This window comes from Camelus bactrianus, chromosome 4, assembly GCF_048773025.1.
Source record: "Camelus bactrianus isolate YW-2024 breed Bactrian camel chromosome 4, ASM4877302v1, whole genome shotgun sequence".
Lineage (NCBI taxonomy): Eukaryota > Metazoa > Chordata > Mammalia > Artiodactyla > Camelidae > Camelus > Camelus bactrianus.
Window position 1 is genome coordinate 72,394,349 of NC_133542.1, and position 22,727 is coordinate 72,417,075.

Genomic DNA, 22,727 nt, shown 5'->3' on the forward strand with positions numbered 1-22,727 from the left:
AGCACCCTCCCTCCTCTGTTCTGTACTTTCCCAACTGATTTTTTAAAATCTGAGCGTAGCACTTGAGCTCCATTAAAATAGATCGTGTTAATTTCAGTTCCTAGTTCCAGTTAAAATTATTAAGAACCTGATTCTGTCATGAAACACATTGGTATACTGATTATTATACTCAATCAGTTTTGGGATTTCCTGGTGGTGTTTTATTTTCTCGTCTTTTGCTTAAATGATTTCCACACAAAGAGCATGCATTATTTTTGTGGCAAGCTAAAAAAAGAACCTAAAAACAACATAAACCTAGCTAGTCTATTGGCGATTTTAATAAGCATGTTCTACAACTCCTTGATAAAAAATAGTGAGTTGAAAGGAACCAACTACTGAATCCTTCCGTTAAAGATCTCCCTGCAAATTCCGAAGATTAGAAGCAAAGGACGTTTCCACGTAATTAAAGAGATTCATACTCCAGTGGTCGGATGAAATAACAAAGCAATATGACATAGTATTTAGCAGTCTCCATGTGATTCTCAGTTCAACCTGGACTGACTTAATTTTCAGAACTTCAGTTTGCTTACCAGTGAAGCGGGGATAATGCTTATTACTACTTCTTATCTCATCAGATTGTTCCAAGGATTAAATGCAACAATGCACCCAAAAGGCCTAAGGAAGTGACTGATAATAAATTCAATAAATTCATACTACTACAACCACTTCATCTGAAATTCTAGTGGGAAGCACTTCAAAAAAAAACCCAAAGGATCTATGACAGGCCACGAATTTGGCATTTTCCACCAAGTCAACGCTGCTTGAGAAAACAGTCCCATCAGGGGCCAGGCACCCTGGAGGCATTCCCACCATTGAAGAGCCGGGTCCCTCTGTGGTCCTGCAGGCCCAAGGTCTCTCAAAGCTCCGCGGGGCGGAGGTGAGGCCTGGGCTGGTCCTGCCCAGCGACTGTTGCCATGGCAACCGCCACAGGTTTCCCCGTTGGGAGCGCCCCCTCTTCTGACTAAACCGAAACTCGGCGCAGGAGAGACCAACCGAACGGCCCCGAAGTGGCCAGCTTAGGCCTCTCAGCGACTACCCCAGCCGCACGCCAGAGAAAAGGCCACCGTCTCCGCGCCGCAGGCCGCTGAGCCCCCCCACCCCCTTTCCAGGCCTTCCCGGCGGCCGCCGCCCTTTAACCCCGGAAGTGGGCGGGAGAGGAAGCAGCTGGTGATGCTGGAACAAACATGGCAGCTCCGGCGCCCGTCGGCCTCTCGGGCTCCGGCTCTCCTCGGCTGGCCGCCGGCCTCCGGCTGCTCCCGCTACTGGGGCTGCTGCAGCTGCTGGCCGAGCCCGGCCTGGGCCGCGTCCACCACCTGGCACTCAAGGTAAGGCCGGCCGGGGCCGGGCAGGGCCGCCCTTGGGGGGCGGAGGCCGCGGCCGCTCCCCAGGACTGGGGGCAGCTTTGGCTCAGGGGAGGGCGGGTGCTCTGAGCAATTGGGCCCCCGCCCTTTTTCTCTTTTTTCCCCCGGGAGCGGCCTCTCTCTGAGAGGGGTCTGTTGGGAACTGTGGGAATGGCGGGAGTCCTCGGTGCGTCTGGAAGGGGCAGGAAGATTCCAGCTGAGAGGGGAAGGGACTGAACTGCGGCATAACCCTTGAGGACTCGGAAGGCCGCGCTTGCAGTCCCTGGTGGCTTCCCTAGCTTTCTTGACGATAGCAACCTGCTCTTCCTTCTCACCTCCAACTTTTATCCCCGACTTCGCTTGTCCGCGGTCTGGTTTTGTCCACCGCGTTGTGCCTGGCCGTTGCAGGTACGCGGAACCTTTGAGTCAGTTTCCCGGTTCGACTTCGGGCTCTCTCTGGACTGATCAAAGCGGGAATCTCCAGGAGGAATTTCAAAACTCGCTTGAGATACGTGACTGAGAATTTTAAACCAACCTTAAAAATATGTTTCTAATTAGAGGGCCTGCCTTTTTATTCCTCGCTCCTGTCATTGTCTGTCTAGGGAAGAGATTTATGAGAGGCCTAGAAGGATCCCTTGGATCTTCCTTTAAAACTCAAAAAGTGCCTCCAGGCTGTTCAGCAAGTTAATATATCTGGAGAATAGAAAAATTAATCGTTACGACCCAAAGTCTTGTACATTATTTTCATAATACACAGTTTTCATATGAGTGTGGGATTGTAGAAAGTTTGTCTTACTAAAAAACAGTACTTGAACAATGTATTGTATTTTGCGAATTTTAGAGTTTAAAGAATATAGAATCTGGATTAAAACGCCTGGCCAGACCCATACTCCATATTCTGTGTATCAGTTGTTTGTAAAGAAAAATTGTCCTGATTAAAATGGTTCTCAGCCGCAAGAAGCTAGGTGAGGCTCGGCTCCTTTTAAGAATCTGCTAAAAGCTATTTAATCTCTCCCCAGAAAAATGCAGGTAGAAAGGTAGGCAAAACTTTCTTGGAATTTCTAGGGCTTTATCATCCTGCTGTAGCTTATCCATTGTCCTTCGCCCCCAGGCTTCTGACTCCAAGTGATGAACTCCTAAAATTCTTTCACTTTATAGTTTGGGATCCTGAGTTACAGGTTAAGTAATGTAACTGAGTTTTTGTAGTTTATAAAGCAGAGACAAAGCTAATACTAGGACACACCAGACCACGTCTCTTGGCTTTGTGCATTTCTAGAATTAAAATGTTAGATGGCTGACATCGTCAGGTGAATACTGACAATACTGCTATAGATGAAAAAGTATACTGTTCTCAGGGGTAGAAGCAAACTGAATTGGTGTAATTCTGGTGATTGAGGCCTCCATATTGTGCTAAATTAATGTTTTTCATCTTGGTAACTTTCTCAAGTACTGTGGTGCCCATTCCATAATCAGTATTGTAATTGTTTCTTGTCTCTTAAAGTAAACATTCTAACTTTTTGCCCAAGAAAATGGAAATCACCTGAAGAGAACCTGTCAGCCTTGCAACATTAGATTGTCTTGTTTTGCCTGAGACTGAGAGAAATAGGAGTTCAGCCATACACCAAACTAGAGCGAATAGCATAGTGAACTCCCGTGTAGCTGTCACCCAGCCTCGATAACCATTAACCAGTGGCTAATTCTGCCCCCTCCCCACACATGTCACTTCTCTTTGTTCACTTTATCTTTTAATTAGCAACAAGTCCTTTCATTCTTTATTTATTTTTGTTATCCTATGCTACATTCTCCACAGAGAGGTCCTCAAAGAATACAGTGTTGTCTGAAAGTGCAAGTTGCCAGAAGTCCAGGTACATTGTGACACAGTTTATCCAAATTTTAAAAACAGAATGATGCTATATGATGTTTATGGTTATGGATATGTCTAGTGAAACAGAAAAAAGCACTTAACCAATCCACGAGCTTGGGAAGGGATGGTGGAGGGGAATGGGACTCGGCAGAAGGACAAAGGTCCCTCACTTTGTCACTGAGGTTTTATTCTTTTCCTCCTTCCCGCCCTCCCTTCCTGTGGATCTGAAGCAACTATAATATAAACAGTGGATAATTGTGGGGAGTGGATGGGTGGATATTTGCTGTTATGCCTTTTACTTTTGTACATGGCGGACTGTGAGCCTCCTGAGGGCAAGGTGGCTTGTCTTGCTGAGCCTTGATTGCGCAGGGCCTGACACAGATGGAGATTCAGGAAGTGTGTGTTGAATGAGGGTATGAATGCCTGTGTTCCAAGTTTTCCAAAATGAGTGCGTACCACTGGGAAAGGTATTGTTGCCAGTGTTTATAAAAACAGAAATTCCCTGCACCTGGGTGGTGGGCTTGTGAGTGCTCAGCGCGTGACTGATCTTGTTACAGATGCCACCAAATAGCAAAATTATAAGTTATGGCCCTGCTTCTACTATTCTAGTGAATGGGATGTTTTGTTCGCTTAGTACCACTGAAAAGCTACAATGACTGAAAACGTGTTTTAAATTTTCTTAGTTGTAAAAGGAAAACACTAAGCTGTTATTATTAGTTTCTACTTGAATGGTAAGGTTGCAGCTACTTTTCTGTACTTTTTCAATATTTTCTAGACACATGTACAAAGTTTATAATTCAAAATAAATAATACGAAAGCAGAGATTAGAGGGGAAATCTCCAAATTCTGAATAGTTTTCACAAGGTGACTTTTTTTGGCTTTGGCTCTTTTTTTCCCTAAGTAGTTGTCATTTATAATTTTTGAAAGTTAAATTTGATTATGAAAATTATCTTGTTAAATAAAATGATTAGAAGTTAAATAAAAATGATTTTTTAAATACAATACTTCGTTTTCAGAGGCATAGTTTATAGAAAACCAAACAAATTTTGATTGGATAAAGTACAGATTAGAAAAACAGAAGTTATAATTACCTTTCGTGAAGCATTTAAAGGACTTAAATAGTATTTAGTATATGACAGATAACTTTGCTTTTTGGTGACCTTAAAGCTTTTCTGTTATAAGAGTACTTGTACAGACACGTTTGAGAGCCCTTCCTGTTCCTCATCCCCTCCCTTGCATTCCTCAGAGTTAACCGCTGGTACCATTTGGTATGTCCTTTCCACGTTATTGTCTTCGTATACATGTTCCCCACATGCATGTTTCTTTCTTGTTTCTTTTTTTTTCTTTGCATAATCACGCTTTATAAAATCTAAGTCAGGTCAGATTATGTGCAGAGCTCTTTGATTGCTTCTAAGCCAAAGTCCAGCCATCCTGGCCCCTTGTGGTCCTTGGTCCACAGAGCACAAAGGCACTTTGGGTGGCATTCCTGGGTGCCCCGGCCTGAGTGCCCTTCCTCCTGACACCAGTAAGGCTGATGCCCAGCTCTTCTCAGGCTCTGCTCAAAGATGCCTTGTCAATGAAGCTTTCTCTGACTGGCCTCACTTAAGTGGCAGAGCGGCACGCCCTCCTCCTCTCTCTTCCCTGCTGTATAACTCTGCATCACTCATCACCATCTAATAGACCATATCTTCCACAGTCTATTTGTTCTTATTTGTCTCTGTCTACTAGAATATAAGGTCCATGAGGCAGGACTTTTTGTTCATTTTATTCGCTTTGTTATTAAAACATAGAGCAGTACCTGTAGGTGCTTGATAAGTACTTGTTGAATAAATTAACTTGTTTTTTTCATTTACTAGCTTGTGGACATTTAAAAAATGTTAGTATATATGGACCTACTTCCTTCTTTTTAACCACTACAATGATACTTCATTGTAACGGGAACTCATCATTTATAAAAATCATTCTTTTGTTGATGGAAATTTATATTGCATTTTTATTGCTTAATTTTATCTAGTATGAACAAAGCTGCTAGGAATATTCTTGTACATATATCTTTGTGTATCACTTTAGTATTTCTGTGGAGTAGATTCCTAGATGTGGGATTACTTTAACTGAAAGGTACCAAGTAGCACTCTATAAAGATTTTTATCAGTTTACACTCCCACCAGTAATGTATGAGAGCGTTCAAAGTGTTCATTTACCACATAGTCCACACCACAGCACCTTATGTCTTAACTTCTGCCAACCTGATAGGAAAAAGGTGACGTCTTGTTTTCAGTACACTCTTGGTGAGGTTCAGGATCTCAGCCTGTTTAATAGTGGCCATTTGTCTTTTTTTTATTTTTTATTTTTTTAATTGAATTATGGTCAGTTACAATGTGTCAGTCTCTGGTGTATAGCACGGTGTCCCAGTCATGCATATTCATACATATATTCGTTTTCATAACCATTTGTCTTTTAATTTCAGATTTTCTCTATAAACCAGAAGCTTCAGGAAAATTTATTTCAGTAAGAATTTACTTCTCAGGATATATATATTTATATATATATATATATGTATTCTTAAATGCTGATAAAGCATTTGTGGTAGGAATAATAAAGTTGCATACAAACAGAAAACAGGAAGAAGAGAGAAAAATTGCACCCATAATTAAAACCTGAAACTATATTTTAAATAAACTCTTTGGGTAAGTTTTTAGTTTAGAATTTCTTTTTTTTTTTTAGGGGGAGGTAATTAGATTTATTTATTTATTTTTAGAGGAGGTACTGGGAATTGAACCCAGGACCTCGTGCCTACTAAGCATTCACTCTACCACTTGAACTATATACCCTCCTCCTAGAATTTCAATAATCTTAAAATTTTAATTCTATAGAGGAGGTGGGGTGGGAAGGGACAAACTGGGAGCTCGAAATTTGTAGATACTGACAGGCATATGTAGAATAAACAAGATTATACTGTATAGCACAGGGAAATATATACAAGATCTTATGGTAGCTCACAGTGAAAAAGAATGTGACAATGAATATAAGTATGTTCATGTATAACTGAAAAATTGTGCTCTACACTGGAAATTGATACAACATTGTAAACTGACTATAACTCAATAACAAAATTTTTTAATTTTATAAAATTGTCTACTGCAAATAAGAACAAACCTTTCAGAATAATCTGAAATAGTCTAGAATAATCTGATGCTGAGTTTTTTTCTGAGATCCTCTATGATAAGTATACATTAATTCAGATGGCTTTATCATCATCATCATCATCAAACTAGCACTTATTTCTTTGCACTGGTACTTTTGAGATTATGATTGTGTTAGGGCCAATTATGTTTCCACTGATTTAAGATAATATAAGTCTACTAAGGAAGGCCAGGAAAAACTACGTTTTTACAACCAACCATATAAATATGTACCTAGGAACATCTTTGTTTTTTTTTGTTTTTGTTTCTGTCCTGTATTTTGTTTATGTTCCTGTAGTCTTGACTTCTCATGGGTGAACAAATACATTTAATTAACTTGATAAGTAGTTCACTGTTACTAGGAATATACCTTGTTACTATGCTTTTTTTTTTAAAAAGCCCTTATTAGACATACACTGAAATAGTAACAGATGAAACAGACTCTGTGGGATTTGCTTCTAAATAATTAATATTGGGGGTGGGGAGGAGTGTAGAGGAGCAAAATTGACTACAAGTTGATGGTTTGAAATTTTCTATAATAAAAAATTAAAAAAACAAAAGATACACCATTTATTTGGTTGTAAAAAGTATGAAGTGGATAAGACCACAGGATTGGGGTTTAAACAAACCTGAGTTAGAATGCTGACGCTGCCACCCACCAACATTATGCTTTTAAGCAAGTTTTACCACTCTTGAGTCTCTGTTTCCTCCTCTGTGGAATAGGCATAGCAACACCTACCTCACAGGTGTAGGAAGAGTGACTATGGTGTAGATAAAGCTCTTCTTAGTACAGTACTGGGTACAAAGTCAAGTGCTTGCAGTCCCTGTGATCCTTGGGGAAGCAGGCAAACCTTACTGCTGGGTCAGTGCTAGTGGAAATGGTATGGTAGCTGTAGAGAATGGAATTAAGTCTTCATTGCTCGTGTCGGGTATTGTCATCCTCCCCTACTTTGGCAGCTCCTTGTCTTGCCTCCTTCTGCTTTGTCACTCTGCCATCAAGCGACTAGCATCACTGCTTCTTCTAGGAGAGGTTCTGGAGGGAGAGATGTGAGTGCTGAGTTTTTGTCTCCACCATTCACCCATCCCCAGCTGGTGGCTGGAGCATTCTAGAGCCAGCTCACAGAGTGGACAGGGCGTCTGTCCCAGGACGCCCTGATCTCTGACTTCCCTGTGTGGAAGGAGAGGTTTCCTTGTTCCTGGACAGTTAGCACTGGTTGTTGGAGATTTTTGTAATTTTTTGAGGCTGCGTATTTATCTTTTCCTGGGCCTCAGCCATTAGTGGTGTTTCGTAAATATTGGTTTATTTACATTGGATTCAAAGTTGAAAGAGTGATGACAGTGTGTGACCTTCCCGGTCCCTTCTAATCTCAAATTTTCTCTGTCTCTGTGATTTGTATAGTGAGATATGCTTTACAAAGTCACTTCCATACATACCTTATTTGATTCAGTGATACAATGGCTTAAAATGGAGTGTCGGAGTTTAGGTTAGGTGAGGGTCCTGCAGTTATTACTGGCAAATGGTAATACTTAAAAATAATGATTAGGTTTTTTGTAATTATAAATTAGAAAATACAAAAAAGTATATCATACAAAGAAAAAATTGCTACCTACCATCCCACTAGTACTTTCATGGTTTGATGAATTTCTTTCAAATCCTTTATAAATAAATAAATGTAAATATATATATACCTTTTAATTTTTTAAACAAACTTAGCTCTTATTGCATATATTTTGGATTCTGCATTTTGCATTTAATATTTTTTCTAGCTTTATTGAGATATAATTGACAAATAAAAATTGTATGTATTAAAGATACACAATGTGATTTTTTTTAACAATATGATATTTTGATATATATTGTGAAATGATTACCATAGTCAGGCCAATTAACATATACATTCAAATGGCTAACTTTTGTGTGTATATGTGTGAACACTTAAGATTTACTCTCAGCAGATTTCAAATATACAATATTGTTAACTATAGTCATCATGCTATACATTAAATCTCCAGAATTTATTCATCCTGCATATCTGAAACTTGGTACCCTTTGACCAACATCTCCCCACTTCCCTCTACCCCTAGCCCTTGGTAACCACCGTTCTGCTGTCTGCTTCTACAGAGTCAACTTTTTTAGATTCCACATGTAAGTGAAATTGTGCAGTATTTGCTTTTCTGTATCTGGCTTATTTTATTTAGCATAATGTCTTCCAGATTCATCTGTGTTGTCGCAAATGGTAAGATTTCCTTCTTTTTTAAGGCTGAAAAATAGTCCATACACACCCACGCACACATTTTCTTTATCCTTTTATCTGTGACAACTACTTGTCGGCATTGTTGGCAAGATAGTTTCCGTAACTTGGCTGTTGTGGCTACTACAGTGAACATGAGAGTGCAGCTGTCTCTTCAAGATAGTGATTTTTATTTCCTTTGGATATACACCCAGAAGTGGGATTGCTGAACCATATGGTAGTTCTCATTTTAACATTTTGAGGAACTTCCATACTGTTTTCCATAATGGCTGTTCCAATTTACATTCCCACAAGCAGCGCACAAGAGTTCCCTTGTCTTCACATCCTCATCAACTCTGGTTGTCTTTTGACTTTTTTATAATAGCCATTCTAACGTGTGTGAGGTGATATCTCATTATGGTTTTAATTTGTATTTCCTTGATGATTAGGAGTGTTAGGAGTGTTAAGCACCTTTTCATTTACCTTTTGGCCATTTGTATGTCTTCTTTTGAGAATATCTATTCAGATCCTTTGCCCATTTTTAAATCAGGTTATTTCTTGCTATTGGACTGTTTGAGTATCTTGTGTATTTTGGCTGTTAACCCCTTATCAGCTATATGGTTTGCAAATATTTTTTCTGATTTCCATAGGTTGTCTCTTCACTCTGTGGATTGTTTCCTTTGCTGTGCAGAAGGTTTTTAGTTTGATACAATCCCATTTGTATGTTTTTCTTCCTTTTTTTTGTATTTTTTTTTTATTGAAGTATAGTCAGTTTATAATACGTCGATTTCTGGTGTACAGCATAATGCTTCAGTCATACATGAACATACATATATTTTCATATTCTATTTCACTGTAAGTTACTGTGAGATATTAAATATAGTTCCCTGTGCTATACAGTATGAACTTGTTTGTCTGTTTTATATATATTAGTATTTGCAAATCGCAAACTCCCAATTTATCTCTTCCCACCTTCTCCCCACTCTGGTAACCGTAAATTTGTTTTCTGTGTCTGTGAGTCTGTTTCTGTTTTGTGAATAAGTTCGTTTATCTTTTTTTTTTAGATTCCACATATGAGTGATACCATATGGTGGTTTTCTTTCTCTTTCTCTCTTATTTCACTCGGAATGATGATCTCCAGGGCCATCCATGTTGCTGGCAAATGGCATTATTTTATTATTTTTTATGGCTGAATAGTGTTCCATTGTATAACTATACCACAGCTTCTTTGTCCAGTCATCTGTCCATAGACATTTAGATTGTTTCCATGTCCTGGCTATTGTAAATAGTGCTGCTGTGAACATTGGGGTGCATGTATCTTTTCATATTAGAGTTTTCTCTGGATGTATGTCTAGGAGTGGTGGTGTTGTTGGATCATATGGCAACTCTATTTTTAGTTTTTTAAGGAATCTCCATACTGGCTATACCAATGTGCATTCCCACCAACAGTGAAGGAGGGTTCCCTTTTCTCCACACCCTCTTCAGCATTTGTTATGTGTAGACTTTCTAATGATGGCCATTCTGACCAGTGTGAGGTGATAACTCATTGTAGTTTCGATTTACATTTCTCTGATAATTAGCAATGTTGAGCATCTTTTTATGTTCCTATTGGCCACCTGTATGTCTTCTTTGGAGAAATGTCTATTTAGGTCTTCTGCCCATGTTTTGATTGGGTTGTTTGTTTGTTTTTTTGTTACTGAGTTGTATGAGTTGTTTGTATATTTTGGAAATTAAGCCTTTGTCAGGTGCATTGTTTGCAAGTATTTCCTCCCATTCCGTATGTTGTCTTTTTCTTTTGTTTATGGTTTCCTTTGCAGTGCAAAAGTTTATAAGTTTGATTAGGTCCCATGTGTTTATTTTTGCTTTCATTTCTATTGCCTTGAGAGACCTAAGAAAACATTACTATGATCTGTGTCAGAGAATGTTTTGCCTGTGTTCTCTTCTATGAGTTTTATTGTGTCATGTCTCATATTTAAGTCTTTAAGCCATTTTGAGTTTATTTTTTTGTATGGTGGATGGAGTGTTCTAACTTCATCCATTTATATGCAGCTGTTCTCTGCTGAAGATCTGATCCACAACCTCATCATAGGTGTTTGGTGTTTGCAATTAGACTACCCTGAAGTCCAAGAGATCCAAGTCTAGAAATAAAAAATAACTACTCACATAAAGATCTTCTGCTAGGAAGATCAGCAGAGAAGACAACCAAGAGCAGAATTAGACCGCCTAGACCGCCTCAGTCTGTTATAAAGCAGCAGTATTTAAAAGAATGAACAAAGGATGGAATTTAAAAATACGAACAAGAAACAAACACTAACCAAAATGACTATGCAGATTTGAGGAAGAATTGAAATCCAAGTTTTAGAAAAGTACAGCATAGTGCCTTGCATTTAGGAGCTACTTAATAACTATTAACATTTGGGCAAATAATTCTCGATATAAAACTTGACTTTATGTCATGTGAAGCATCTTTGTGAAACCTCAACTTTAGAAGTATTCACTAATACTGTTGTTCTGTTGATGCTAAAATTTGTTGATTGTGGTTGGAGTCATAGCTTTGAGACAGTTTCATATTATGTGCAGGTATCCCTTGTCATCCTGCGGTGGGAGGAACCGGTTACACAGAACTCCTAAGAAGGTTTATATGAACGAGTGTATTCTTGGAGCAGCTTTGGCCACTTCTCCATCCCTCCTCCCCCTCCATGTTTTGACTGCCTGCTGGATGCCAGGCCTTGTACTATAAGGAAGGCTGGGAAGATGACTAAAACATTTTTCCTCCTTCCCTGGAATTCACATTCCAACAGGCCAGCCTGCCCCCAGGACCCTTACAAATACACTGGAATGAATCAAATCTATTGTGTGCTTCCTTCTCAAAATTGTTGCTGTCTTAAGAATTTCTGATGAGTCTTCTTCAGCTTTTGGAGCAAGATAAGGTACCGCAGCTGTATGTATTACTGAGTATATGGAAACATTGGTTAGCTAGCAGGAAACTTAGACACCATAGTTTTTAAAGCAAACAAATAGGTTAAACAATCAAGTTAACTTTTCCGTATTACTAATTCTACCACTGTAAATCTTTTTAGGATGATGTGAGACATAAGGTTCATCTGAACACCTTCGGATTCTTCAAGGATGGGTACATGTGGGTGAATGTCAGTAGCCTTTCAGTGAACGAGCCTAAAGGAGCCACAGACAAGGACACAACTGTAAGTGTCTTTCCGGGAGATCAAGGGCTTAGGTGAGAGCTTCACCCCATACTTAAATATGCAGTATCACAATGTGGGGCAAATTAAACATGTGAGCAGGCATCAGATAGTTTTACTTTTAACACTTAAGTTGTAATTCTTGAATAATTTTAGTAGCGAGTGATCCTTCTTATAAACTGAATGCTCAGAAAACAGAGGAGGCCAGGCCCCAAAGCTACCCTTTCTGCTCTTAGAGTGAAAAAGGCATGGACGCCGGGGCATCACATGGTTATTTACGTCTACTGTTTTTACCCCCTCTTAGATTGGATTCAGCCTAGACCGTACAAAGAATGATGGATTTTCTTCTTATCTGGTGAGCATTAAATGCATGACCCAGTCACTCTCTTCACTTGAGCTTAAGACACTGGATGGGAACACCCTGCTTCTGTCAGTGCTGTTTTCTTGAGGTGGTGGCTGCTTTGACTTCCAGGCATCTCTAAGCACCCACAGTGTGTTGATTGAACTGAGGCTGGGGCATTTACTTGCTTCGTTCCTGAAAACTTTTTGTTCTTGTTCTAGCATGAATGAATAAGGTGATATATAATTAGGTCTTCCTTTCTTAGGATGAAGATGTGAATTATTGTATTTTAAAGAAACAATCTGCCTCTGTCACCCTTCTAATCCTAGACATCTCCAGAAGTGAGTAAGTAATCCTAACAGTCCTCCAGTCCAATCCCAGAGTGAAGTTAGGGGGAATTTGGTAGCTAAGCTAACATTTATTGTCTTTCACGTGCAAATACTTTGCTGAGTGCTGGAGATTCAGACCAGGATCGGGGAGGCAGCAGTCCAGTCCTCGAGGAGCTGACAGATGAACGAGGGAGACAGAGCAGCAATACAGATGATCACAGCAAACTGGAGAATAGTGGGGCAGGGAGACTGATGATTGTGGAAGAGAAGGGAAGGCTTCCAAGAAGTGTTGGCCCAACCAGCCTTACAGAAGAATAAGAAAGGGAAGAGCATTGCGGGCACTGGGAACATTATAGACAAAGGCAGAGTGGCCTGAAATAGCATGGTGTGTTCAGTAAAATGAGAGCGCCGTTCACGTCCAGCTAAGGGAACAAGGAAGGCTTCTCCCTAGCCAGTGCTGGAAGTGCTTCCTGTGATGCGTGTGATTGTGCCAGCTGAGGTCACAGCCTGGAAACCCGATGGCCCCTCCTCAGCTGGGATGAGGCCCACAAAATTGGGGTTTGGTAAGAAGGGGGAAGGGAGGAAATGCATGTTAGACAAGCGGCTAATAGTGCTCACTGCCCCTCACGTGATCCCCTAGGCTTCACTCTTAACACCTTATTGGTTTTTTAACTTCTTATCCTTTTCCCTGGTGTACCGATTTGCTGAACACATTATGGTTACTTGGGGGGAAATATGTACCTCACAATTTATGGCTGCTGTGAACTTAAGCTTTAGAGTGAGACTGCCTGGGTCCTCCCCCAGCTACTTACTAGCTTACTGCTCTTGGGCAAGTTATTTTCCTTTTCTGAGCTTCCATTTCAGCAGGCAGTAGAATGTAAAATGCAGGCAGTAGAATCTGCATCACAGGATGTTATGGGACTCCATGAGATGATAGATTTAGACCTTGAAACAGTGCCTAATTTACAGCACTTAATGGCATAAGCATTACCTTGAACTCTTTTTCTCCTATCTTATTTGAATGTAGAGTGAGAGTAAAATCTCCACCAGAAGCTGGTACCCAGTTACCAAAGATCGTCTTCAGCAAGGAGGAGAAAGGCCTTGGTCAGAGCCGGGAGCCTGGTGTTAAGCCTGTTTCAACAAGCAGCCAGACCCCGAAAAAACCAGGTAAACTCTAAGGTAGAAACTAGTGTTTCTTCACTGCCCTGCTTTGTGGATTCTTTTTTGTTCCTAAGTAAAAACAAGTATGATCTTAGCATTCTTTTACTTTTGAGATGATATAAAAATATACAACAATTAAAAGAAAAATGTGGAAAAGCTGGAAAAAGAAGTCATTTCTCCTTCCTCTTAGTGTTAGGATTTTAGTAATGTATGTTTCCTTCCAAACTTGTTTCCTAAGTTTAGAACATTTGACTTTTAAAATTTATAGTCATGTTTATAATTCTGTAAGCATCCCCATTCGCTGAACTCTGAGATATTTCATACTTGTCAGATATCCTGTGAAATGGATACTGTAATTTGCTCAGCATTTCTCCTTAAAGAAACAGATTTCTGTTTTGATGCTATTCTAACACATTGTGACATCAGGCATCTTTATTTGTAGAACTTCTGTCATCTGTAGAGCTTTCTTTAGGATGGGTTCCCAGAATTAGAATGTCTGGTTCAAAGACTATGAATACTTTTGAGAATATTGATACATATTTTCATTCCCTTCCACATGAGTTGTATGAATTTATACTCCTGTTGGGAAATGTATAAGAATGGTGCCCACATCACCATGTCCTAGCCAATAGTGAGTTTTGGGCTTTTTTTTTTTTTTTTTTTAATCAGAAAGTGACAGGCAGAAAGGTAGTCTTGATTTTGAAGTCACTCTTATTATTATTGAGTGTTTCTCTGTATGTTGATTAACCAATTTTTATTTATCACCTCTTTTATTAACCGTCAAGTTTACCTAATAATTTATATGAGTTCTTTAAAGATAACTCACTATCTATTGTATTATTTTTTTTCTCAGTTTGTCGAACTCTAACCCAAATTAACAGACATGCAGAAATAGTACATTTGTGTGATGGGGTAGTTTCATGTCTGTGCACTGTCTCCTCCTTGTCCAGATTCCCCAGGCTCACATCACCATTCCCTGGGCAGAAACCATTTCCTTCTTTTTATTCTGAAATGCTCTCCCTTACTGCAGGGAGCTTGAGATTCTGTCTTCCTCACAAGGAGTGTCTTCAGTAAAAATAAGACACAGATGCCCTCTCTGTTCCATGGAAGAAGTCATTAGCAATCTTAACACTTCTTGCTGTGCGGAAAAAAGTATGCCTAATGCTAATATATTAGCTATCAATTTTCCCATGTATATAAATAAATCTCATGTATATATGTATTTCAGACAGTGATCTGTCTTCAAACATAATTACTTAGAAAATAGGGAAAGTCATTCCACGTAGCATCTCTGGCAATAACAGGCACTAGGTTATTTAGAGATGATTTCCCTAGTTGGTACTGAGTATCATCATTTATTAGATTGCATTTATATTATAACAAGTTTCAATCTGCAGCTTCTACAGCTCAAGAATTTGGGGGGCTCTGAGGGGATGGCAGTTCACAAGATAGCACGTGGCTTCACTCTTTTAATTGTTTGAATTATTTGACATTAGATGAGCTAGTGTCTCATAAAATGATACAATGTCGTATGAGCTGAATCACGCAATAATAATCTTCTAAATGGTTCTGCTTCTAGATGGCGGAAAATCTAAAAGTAGTACAGTGGATTCAAAGGTAAGAACTAACCCCAACTTGTGTTCTCAGCTTTCCTGGGTGGATAGGTGTGTGTGTGTGTGTGTGTGTGTGTGTGCTTATAGGAATGTATTTATATGCACACACACACAGGTGCACACACATACACCTGGATGCCACATCTACAGGGAGTTGCCTTCTATTTGGGGAGATAACATTGACACTGCGAAACAATTTGAAAGTAAAATTGAGTGCTGAGTTATGCAGCGTGTATGAGATAGGGGCTCAGGTAGTGAGGGGGGAGGGAAGTGAGCTGTCTGGAAAGCCTTCTAGAGGGAGGCGTCACCAGGGCTTGATGTTTGGTGGCTTGTTTGGGGAAAAAGAAGAGAAGGAAGGGGATGAAGACCATCATGAGCAAAGACTGGAAGTGGAAGCGAGGGTGACCAGTGCTGGCCTGTTTGAAGTAAAAGGTACATACTTGGGAGCAGAGAGAGGGATCTTAGCTAATATAGGGCCAGAAAATTGAAGGTATTGATGCACAGAAAATAGGAAGTCACCATGTGTTCTTGATGAGGATGGGCTGTGAGACATAAGGTGTTAAGGGGAGATCACTGTTCCGAAGGTGATGTGTAGTAGCCTTGGGGAGGTAGACAGTGAATTAGAGGGACAGGAGGAATGCTCTTGTGATAGTACAGGTTTAGGGTGGTGGGGATCTGCACTAGAGCAGAGCTTTGCAATGTGAAATACGGGATCAGTCTCGGGGGCCATTTGAGGGTGGGAGGAAGGTAGGAGAAGAGGTTGGGTTTTTTTTCCCTCCCCAGAGGGGTAGGGAGTAGAAATAGCAGAGGGAAAATGGGGAAGTTTTGGTTTGGAATATCTTGACTTTTCAGCGAGGGCCATCCAAATGGCAGTATTTTATTTTGTTTTGTTTTAATAGCTTTATTGATATACAATAAACTGCATATAGTTTAAGTGACAATTTAAGTTTTGACTTACATGTACACCTGTGAAACCACCACAACCAAGAGAGTGAGCATACCCATCACCCCAAAAGCTTCCCCTGCCCTTTGTCACCCTCCTGTCCCTAAGTAACCACTGGTCTGTCACTGTAGGTTAGTTTTATAGAACTTTACATAAAAGAATTATGTAGTACATGCTCTTTTTTACTTGCTTTCTTTTAGCATAACCATTCTGAGTTCACCTGTGTTGCTCCATGTATCAGTAGTTCCTTCTTTACTTAGTCTTAGTCCCTTGTCCCGGTGGCAGTATGACGATCATTTGAAATCGGGAATGGAGTCCAGGCACTGCGTAAGGGTGTGACCTGGGCTGGCGTCCGTGTTCTCGCTAAGGCTTAGAGACTAGAGGGGTGCCCCACAGGAAGATGGGGAATTGGGGCAGGCAGTGGGGGCTGCTGGAGAGACAGAAGAGATAGCTGAGAAAGGAATGGGTAAAGAATTCCCATCCTCTGTGAAAGAGGATTTTTAAACATCTTGAAAAGATGGTGATTTTTTTTTCAGAGAGCTTTTGAAGACCAGAAATTTAGGGTTTAAGAAGAACATGTTTTGGAGTTAAAAATTTTTTATTTTTGTTAGCATACCTTTTCTGCCATTATCTTCCTAAAATGGGTTATGTCTTTTTTAGGCTACAGGAGAGAAGTCTTTTTCCGTTCATAATAATGATGGAGCTGTTTCATTTCAGGTATGTATTCTCTTTGAGTAAAGCTTCATAGACTTTATCTGTACCATGTGGAAGGATGAATTTTTAAAGGAATTTGGAGTTTAGGAATAATAATTTAGGCGTGTTATGTATCAGTCACCTGATTCCAGTAGCTCTCTCTGTAACAAACCTACAGGGTGATATTGTTACCCACCACTTAGCAAATGATAAGTCTCTGGGAGAGAATAACTTGGTGAATGTCCACTGCAAGTGGTGAGGCCCAGACTCTCACCCAGTTCTCCCTGGCTGTCCCCACAACTCTGCCTCTCTAATCCCATGCTGCCTCCCGCTCAGAGTGTGTCAGAAACGCAGAAATCTGTACCTGAGAGGACTGTTGGTGGTCATTTAGGGTGAGGTTGTCATCTTAGAGATGACTTCACTGAGACTTAGAGGCCTGAGTGACCTGCTCAGCTGTCACCGTTGTTAACTGCATCACCGCCTATGTACAGGATAGGGCATTGGACTGGATCTCAGAGCCCACGTACTTGTTGGTGACCTTGGATGACTCACTTAACTTCTGAACCTCGCTCTTCAATCATCTGAAAATGGAAAGTGGTGGCACCTATCTCACTGGGTTGTTAGGTGTATCGTTTCTCTAAAAGTGCTTTGTGAAGTGCTATACAAATAATTTTTTGTCATTAATTTGTAAGAATCACTGCCTCTTTTCTAACCAGTTTTCATTCATTGAGGTATAATTTGCTTGGAGTGAAATGCACCGATCTTAAGTGTACGATAGGGTCGGTTTTGACAGATGCACGCACCAGTGTAACCCACTCTTGGGATTCTCTGTATTTTAAGCCCCCCACCCCTGCATCTGCTCTGAGTTCCTTCACCATAAATTCTTTGGCCTATCTAACAATTTTTGTACCTTCTTTAAGTTTGGTAATGGTCGGTATTAATAGCTCACAGAACTTGTGGGGTGCTCACGTGCTCGTCTGCTCTGAATTCTCCCCAGCGTCCCATCTGTCTCAGAGTAAAAGCCCAGGTCCTTCCACTGGTCGACAAACCCGCATGGCCTGGCTCCTGTCAGCTCTTTGACCTCAGTTCCCATTCCTCCCCTGCCCCCACTGATTACTCTGCTTCTGCCACCCAGGCCACCTTGCTGTTCCTAGAAAAGTCAAGCCTTGGGCACTGCTCTAGCTGCACCCACTGGAGGAATGCTCAGAATCTGAGTGATTAGTTTCTTCCTCCTTTAAGTCTTTGTTTAAATGTCACCTTTTCAACAAAGCTTCCTTCAGTTGCTCTATTTTAAATGCAACCCACTTCCTCCTCCCTAGTCTGTTTTTTGCCTTAGTACTTCTTTCTAACATGTGACATACTTGTACTTACTTACTATGTTTATTGTCTGTCTCTCCCTTTAGAAGGTAACCATAAGGGCGGGGATTTTTGTCTGCTTTATTACTGATGTATATGAAATTCCTAGTCTTGGGCCTGGCCCATAATAGGCTGCCCAGCAGTAATTATGGAGATGAATGAATGAATGCCAGACATCGTGCTAAGTACACATGCATTATCATTATCTCAGCTCATGCCCCTAACAATCTATGAAGTAGGTACTGTTACTGTTCCCCTTCTACAGATCAGGAAACTGAGGCTCAGAGAGGTTAAGTAACTTGCCTAAGGGGAGGATTCAAACCCAGGTTTTTCTGACTCCCAGGCCCATGTGTTTAACCACTTTGCTTTACTGTCTCCTTAAGAAAATATAAAAGGTACTTTTCTTCTTGCCCTCACTTTAAAATAAGTATTTAAAATTTTTTTTTATTTTTTAGAAAAAAATGTTTAAGTCACAAAAGGAAAGCATTTATAGGATACACGTGTGTTAGTTACTAATGCTTTGTGTGAGGGTTTCAAGGGGAAAGCAGCATATGGTGGTTAAGGGCGTTGGCTGAAATAGCCGGTTCATAGGATTCTTGGGATGCAGGGAACAGGCAGCACATAAAAGGGACAGCGTCCTTTCTCTCTGGCTTCCCCTCTCCTTGTAAAGAAGTCAGTAGGTGGCTCCTAACTGTTCTGCTACTCAGTATCCTTCCAATTTTGGACAGTTAAGTCATTCTGAGCTTTTTCGCTCCATCCACAGAATAGGTCTGGTGGTTTTTCTACCTAAAGCGGGAAAGGGACTGTCCGGGCTTATCTCAACCCTAAAATTTTTAGTTTTCTTTATTTTGTTTAGGATTTTTTCTTTTAAGTGTCAGGTGCCTACTCTAATCCACCATGATAATTCTATTGTTTTTTTTTTTAAGTATTTTTTAGAAACTACATATGAGTCTTACGTTCAGAATTTCAAGTTACTAACATGAATAGAAAAGTTTTCTTTCTCTGGCTGCCTTGGGTGGGCAAAAGTAGACACTCTCACTTTACAGTGATGAGTTTGGGACCTGGTTTAACAGATTAATAATTCCAGCTTGAATATTCTTTTTTTTTTTTTTAACATTTTTGTTTTAAAGGCACTGTTCTCATGTATTTTTATTTGGGAGGAGATAACTGGGTTTATTTTTAATTACTTTTTTTGCTGGAGGTGCTGGGGTTTGAACCCAGGACCTTGTGAATGCTAAGCACGCACACTGCCACTTGAGCTATACCCTCCCTGCCAGCTTGAATATTCTTCATCTTTTATTTCCGTCTTCTTGTCAGATGTCTCTTTTTTTCCCATCCTTTTTAATTTTGCAGTACAGTACCTACAGAAGAGTATATAGTTCTTATGTTGAGTACAGATAATTATAATCACCTTTGTGACTGTCACCTGGGACAAGAACTAGAACAGTGCCAGCACCCTGGAAACCCCATGCGTCCCTCGTGTTCTTTCCAGCTCTGGAGTAACCCTCATCATGAAAAATGTCATCATAACCATTTCCTCACTTTTCTTTATAGTTTACCGCCTATATATGTGGCCCTAAATGATACATTTTAGGCTTATGGTAAAATGTTCTCTAGAATTGATCAAGGAGTCACATTCTGTGATCTTATATATATAAAACACCTTTTTTGTTATTTATTTATTTAGTTGTTTGGGGATGAGGGAGGTAATTAGGTTATTTAACCTTTTTTTTTTTCAAATGGAGGTACTGAGGATTGAACCCAGGACTTGGTGCATGCTAAGCACGCACTCTGCTACCACTGAGCTATATCCTCTCCCTGATATAACACATTTTAGAATTTACATTAAGCTTCATTTGAATGCATGACATGTTGAAAGGCAAAAATGTCTAAATGTAGAAAATAATAGCCTCTGTTACTGTTGTCTAAAATCATACGGGTACATTTTAATGAGGGAACATTGGTCCTTTATCTTTTCAAGTATCAGATGAACATCCTTTCTTTTTCAGAAGTATTTTTTACCTAAAGAGCAAAACAACAGTATGTTGGCTTGAAAACTAGATAACTGCATCTTAGGTCAGCCTTGCAGACTTCTGCCATCCCTGACAGATAGATGTGTGATAAAGCAAGCAGAGTAAACTGTTAATTGTAGAATCTAGGTAGTGGGTACATAGCTATTCACTGTATAATTCTGTTAGCTTGAAAATTGTTGACAACAAAATATTAAGAGGATATCATAGAATAAGAAAACATCTATTTAAACTCTGCCCTGGGAGAATTTGATAAAGTAAGTGGTCTGTTTTCTTCTGTTTATAGTATTCATGATTTATTTCTAAGATTTAAAAATTTAGCGGAGGATTTGTGAACCCCTAAATTTTTTTCTTCTTCACTTTTAGTTTTCCTTTAACATCAGCACTGATGACCAAGAAGGCCTCTACAGTCTTTATTTTCATAAATGCCTTGGAAGCGAAGCATGGTCTAATGACAAGTTTTCATTCAGCCTTGATGTAAGTACCATATGGAGACTGTTCCTGTGGGTTTTGTCAACTGTGTAAGATGTAAGACGTTTATTTCTTAGTAGTAGTTTTAAGGGGATATATGTATGTATATGTATGACTGAAACATTATGCTGTGTATCAGAAATTGATGCAACATTGTAAACTGACTATACTTCAATAAAAAAACAAATTAAATAAAATAATTGAAAAAAAAAGTACTTCTAAGAGTACTTAAGCAGAGTAAGAGAAAAATGTGGCCAGAATAATATTTCTGCCAGTGAGCAGGATACTTCAGCAGAGGATTCATAAATGAGAAAATACAAAGCAATTTAGGATGTGTTTACAGTTCCGCCTGTGCATTAAGAATGTGGTTGTAGTGTTTGTAAGTCAGTTGTGACTCAGTTTTAAGAAAGAACGTGGTTGTCATCTGCTGGTACTTAACTTTCTTAAGCTTCAGTGGAACAACTAAGATTACGAATTGCTGAATATGGGATGGTCTATTCCTGAAAAGTAAAAATTAACTTCATGTTGGTTTCAGATTGAGATCACAGAGAAGAATCCTGACAGCTACCTCTCAGCAGGAGAAATTCCTCTTCCTAAATTATACATTTCTATGGCCTTTTTCTTTTTTCTCTCTGGGACCATCTGGATTCACATCCTTCGAAAACGACGGTAAATTATCACCTCCTTGAGCCCTTCAAGAGTGTTTGGGGATTTGTATAATTTCTCCTTTCGCTGTCTTCTTAACCTGGAGGACTTGGCACTAGCGATCTTGTTCTCTTCAAAGTGCATCTTCCTCAAAACAAAGGGAGACTGTGCAGGAGCCTTGCAGTGTGGGAGGCCTTCGCATGCCTTGGTGTTTGTTCACTTCCCATTGCTTTGTTCAAAAAGCAAATCCAAATATTTTAATAACATACAAGCAAAATAAAATGTATAAGCAAAGTGTTTCCATAGCGAAGACACCACAGTCCAGGACTCAGAATGAACACTTTGGTCTCATTCAGGGGCTGTTCGTTCTGAAGGGGAGATGAGTGACGCCAGCTCAGGGCCTGGGTGGGAGTGTGGAGTTACTGCTGTGTCCTGAAGGCCTCAGCCCAGAGCCTGGCTGGGGTAGATACCAAACTCCAGAAGTTTGTCACTCGAGAAAGCCTCTTTGAAGCCCACCTGCCTGATGCTCAGTCTTTCTTCTGAAACCCCTGAGGCTTTAACTTCCTGTTCCGGGTACTTGAGGGGAGCAGCTGCGCATGTGTGGAGCCAGTGTTTCATTCTGTCTCCCCCCCAAAATGGAAAATGAAATATTAATTTTCAGTTAAAGAATAATGTCATGTGTTTGCTATAGTCTAAGGCCCTTAAACTGTATAAATGGCACTGTGTGTTATATACTATGGTATTATATTATGGATTAACTTAAATTCATGTAATAATTAAGCACCCTCAAATGCCAAATACCTCCTTCTCTGGAGCAGTAGGGCAGAAACTGAGACCTCTTTCATTCCTGGTGGCCTGATTGTCTTCAATTACACATTTCTTACATACCCTATACTTCAACAAGAAGTAGACACGCTCAGCTGGGGTACAAAACTGGGGTGCCGGGCTCTGCTGGGGTACTGGGCTCAGCCGGGGTATGGGGCTCTGCCGGGTACTGGGCTCTGCCGGGGTACTGGGCTCTGCTGGGTGTGGTTGCTGGTTCCTGTTTATTGTGATATCTTTTACACTCACCAGATGGACGGAGCTTCTAGATTACTTGTGAAGGACCCTACATGATCATGTTTAGACCTGAGATCAGGCAGCCATGAATAAGAAAAAAGAATCCCACAAACTCAGGGCACAAAGTGATTGGGAGGGGGTGTTGTTGGTTTTGTTTGTTTGTTTGTTTAAGAAAGTCTTGCTTTTGCCTTTGTTAGAAAAGTAAGAACTAGGAGTCAGAGGCCTGATGTC

General features: G+C 40.1%; 1 protein-coding gene across 9 annotated transcripts in view; it reads left to right on the top strand.

Annotated features, from left to right (window-relative positions):
* The first annotated feature begins 1,040 nt into the window (after positions 1-1,040).
* Positions 1,041-22,727, top strand: part of GPR107 (G protein-coupled receptor 107) — a 58,810-nt gene continuing 37,123 nt past the window's right edge. For 7 of the 9 annotated variants that reach the window (XR_012506578.1, XR_012506579.1, XR_012506580.1 and 4 more), the window contains exons 1-9: positions 1,104-1,364; positions 11,737-11,859; positions 12,161-12,211; positions 12,462-12,541; positions 13,553-13,692; positions 15,266-15,303; positions 16,903-16,959; positions 20,688-20,798; positions 21,328-21,461. Coding sequence is in view for 2 of the 9 variants with exons in the window: in XM_074362392.1 (XP_074218493.1) it covers positions 1,224-1,364; positions 11,737-11,859; positions 12,161-12,211; positions 12,462-12,541; positions 13,553-13,692; positions 15,266-15,303; positions 16,903-16,959; positions 20,688-20,798; positions 21,328-21,461 (875 nt within the window). In the remaining 7 variants the exon portion in view is untranslated. Of the gene's footprint in view, positions 1,365-11,736; positions 11,860-12,160; positions 12,212-12,461; positions 12,542-13,552; positions 13,693-15,265; positions 15,304-16,902; positions 16,960-20,687; positions 20,799-21,327; positions 21,462-22,727 lie in introns of all 9 variants that reach the window. The other 2 variants (XM_074362391.1, XR_012506582.1) reach the window with 2 other exon arrangements.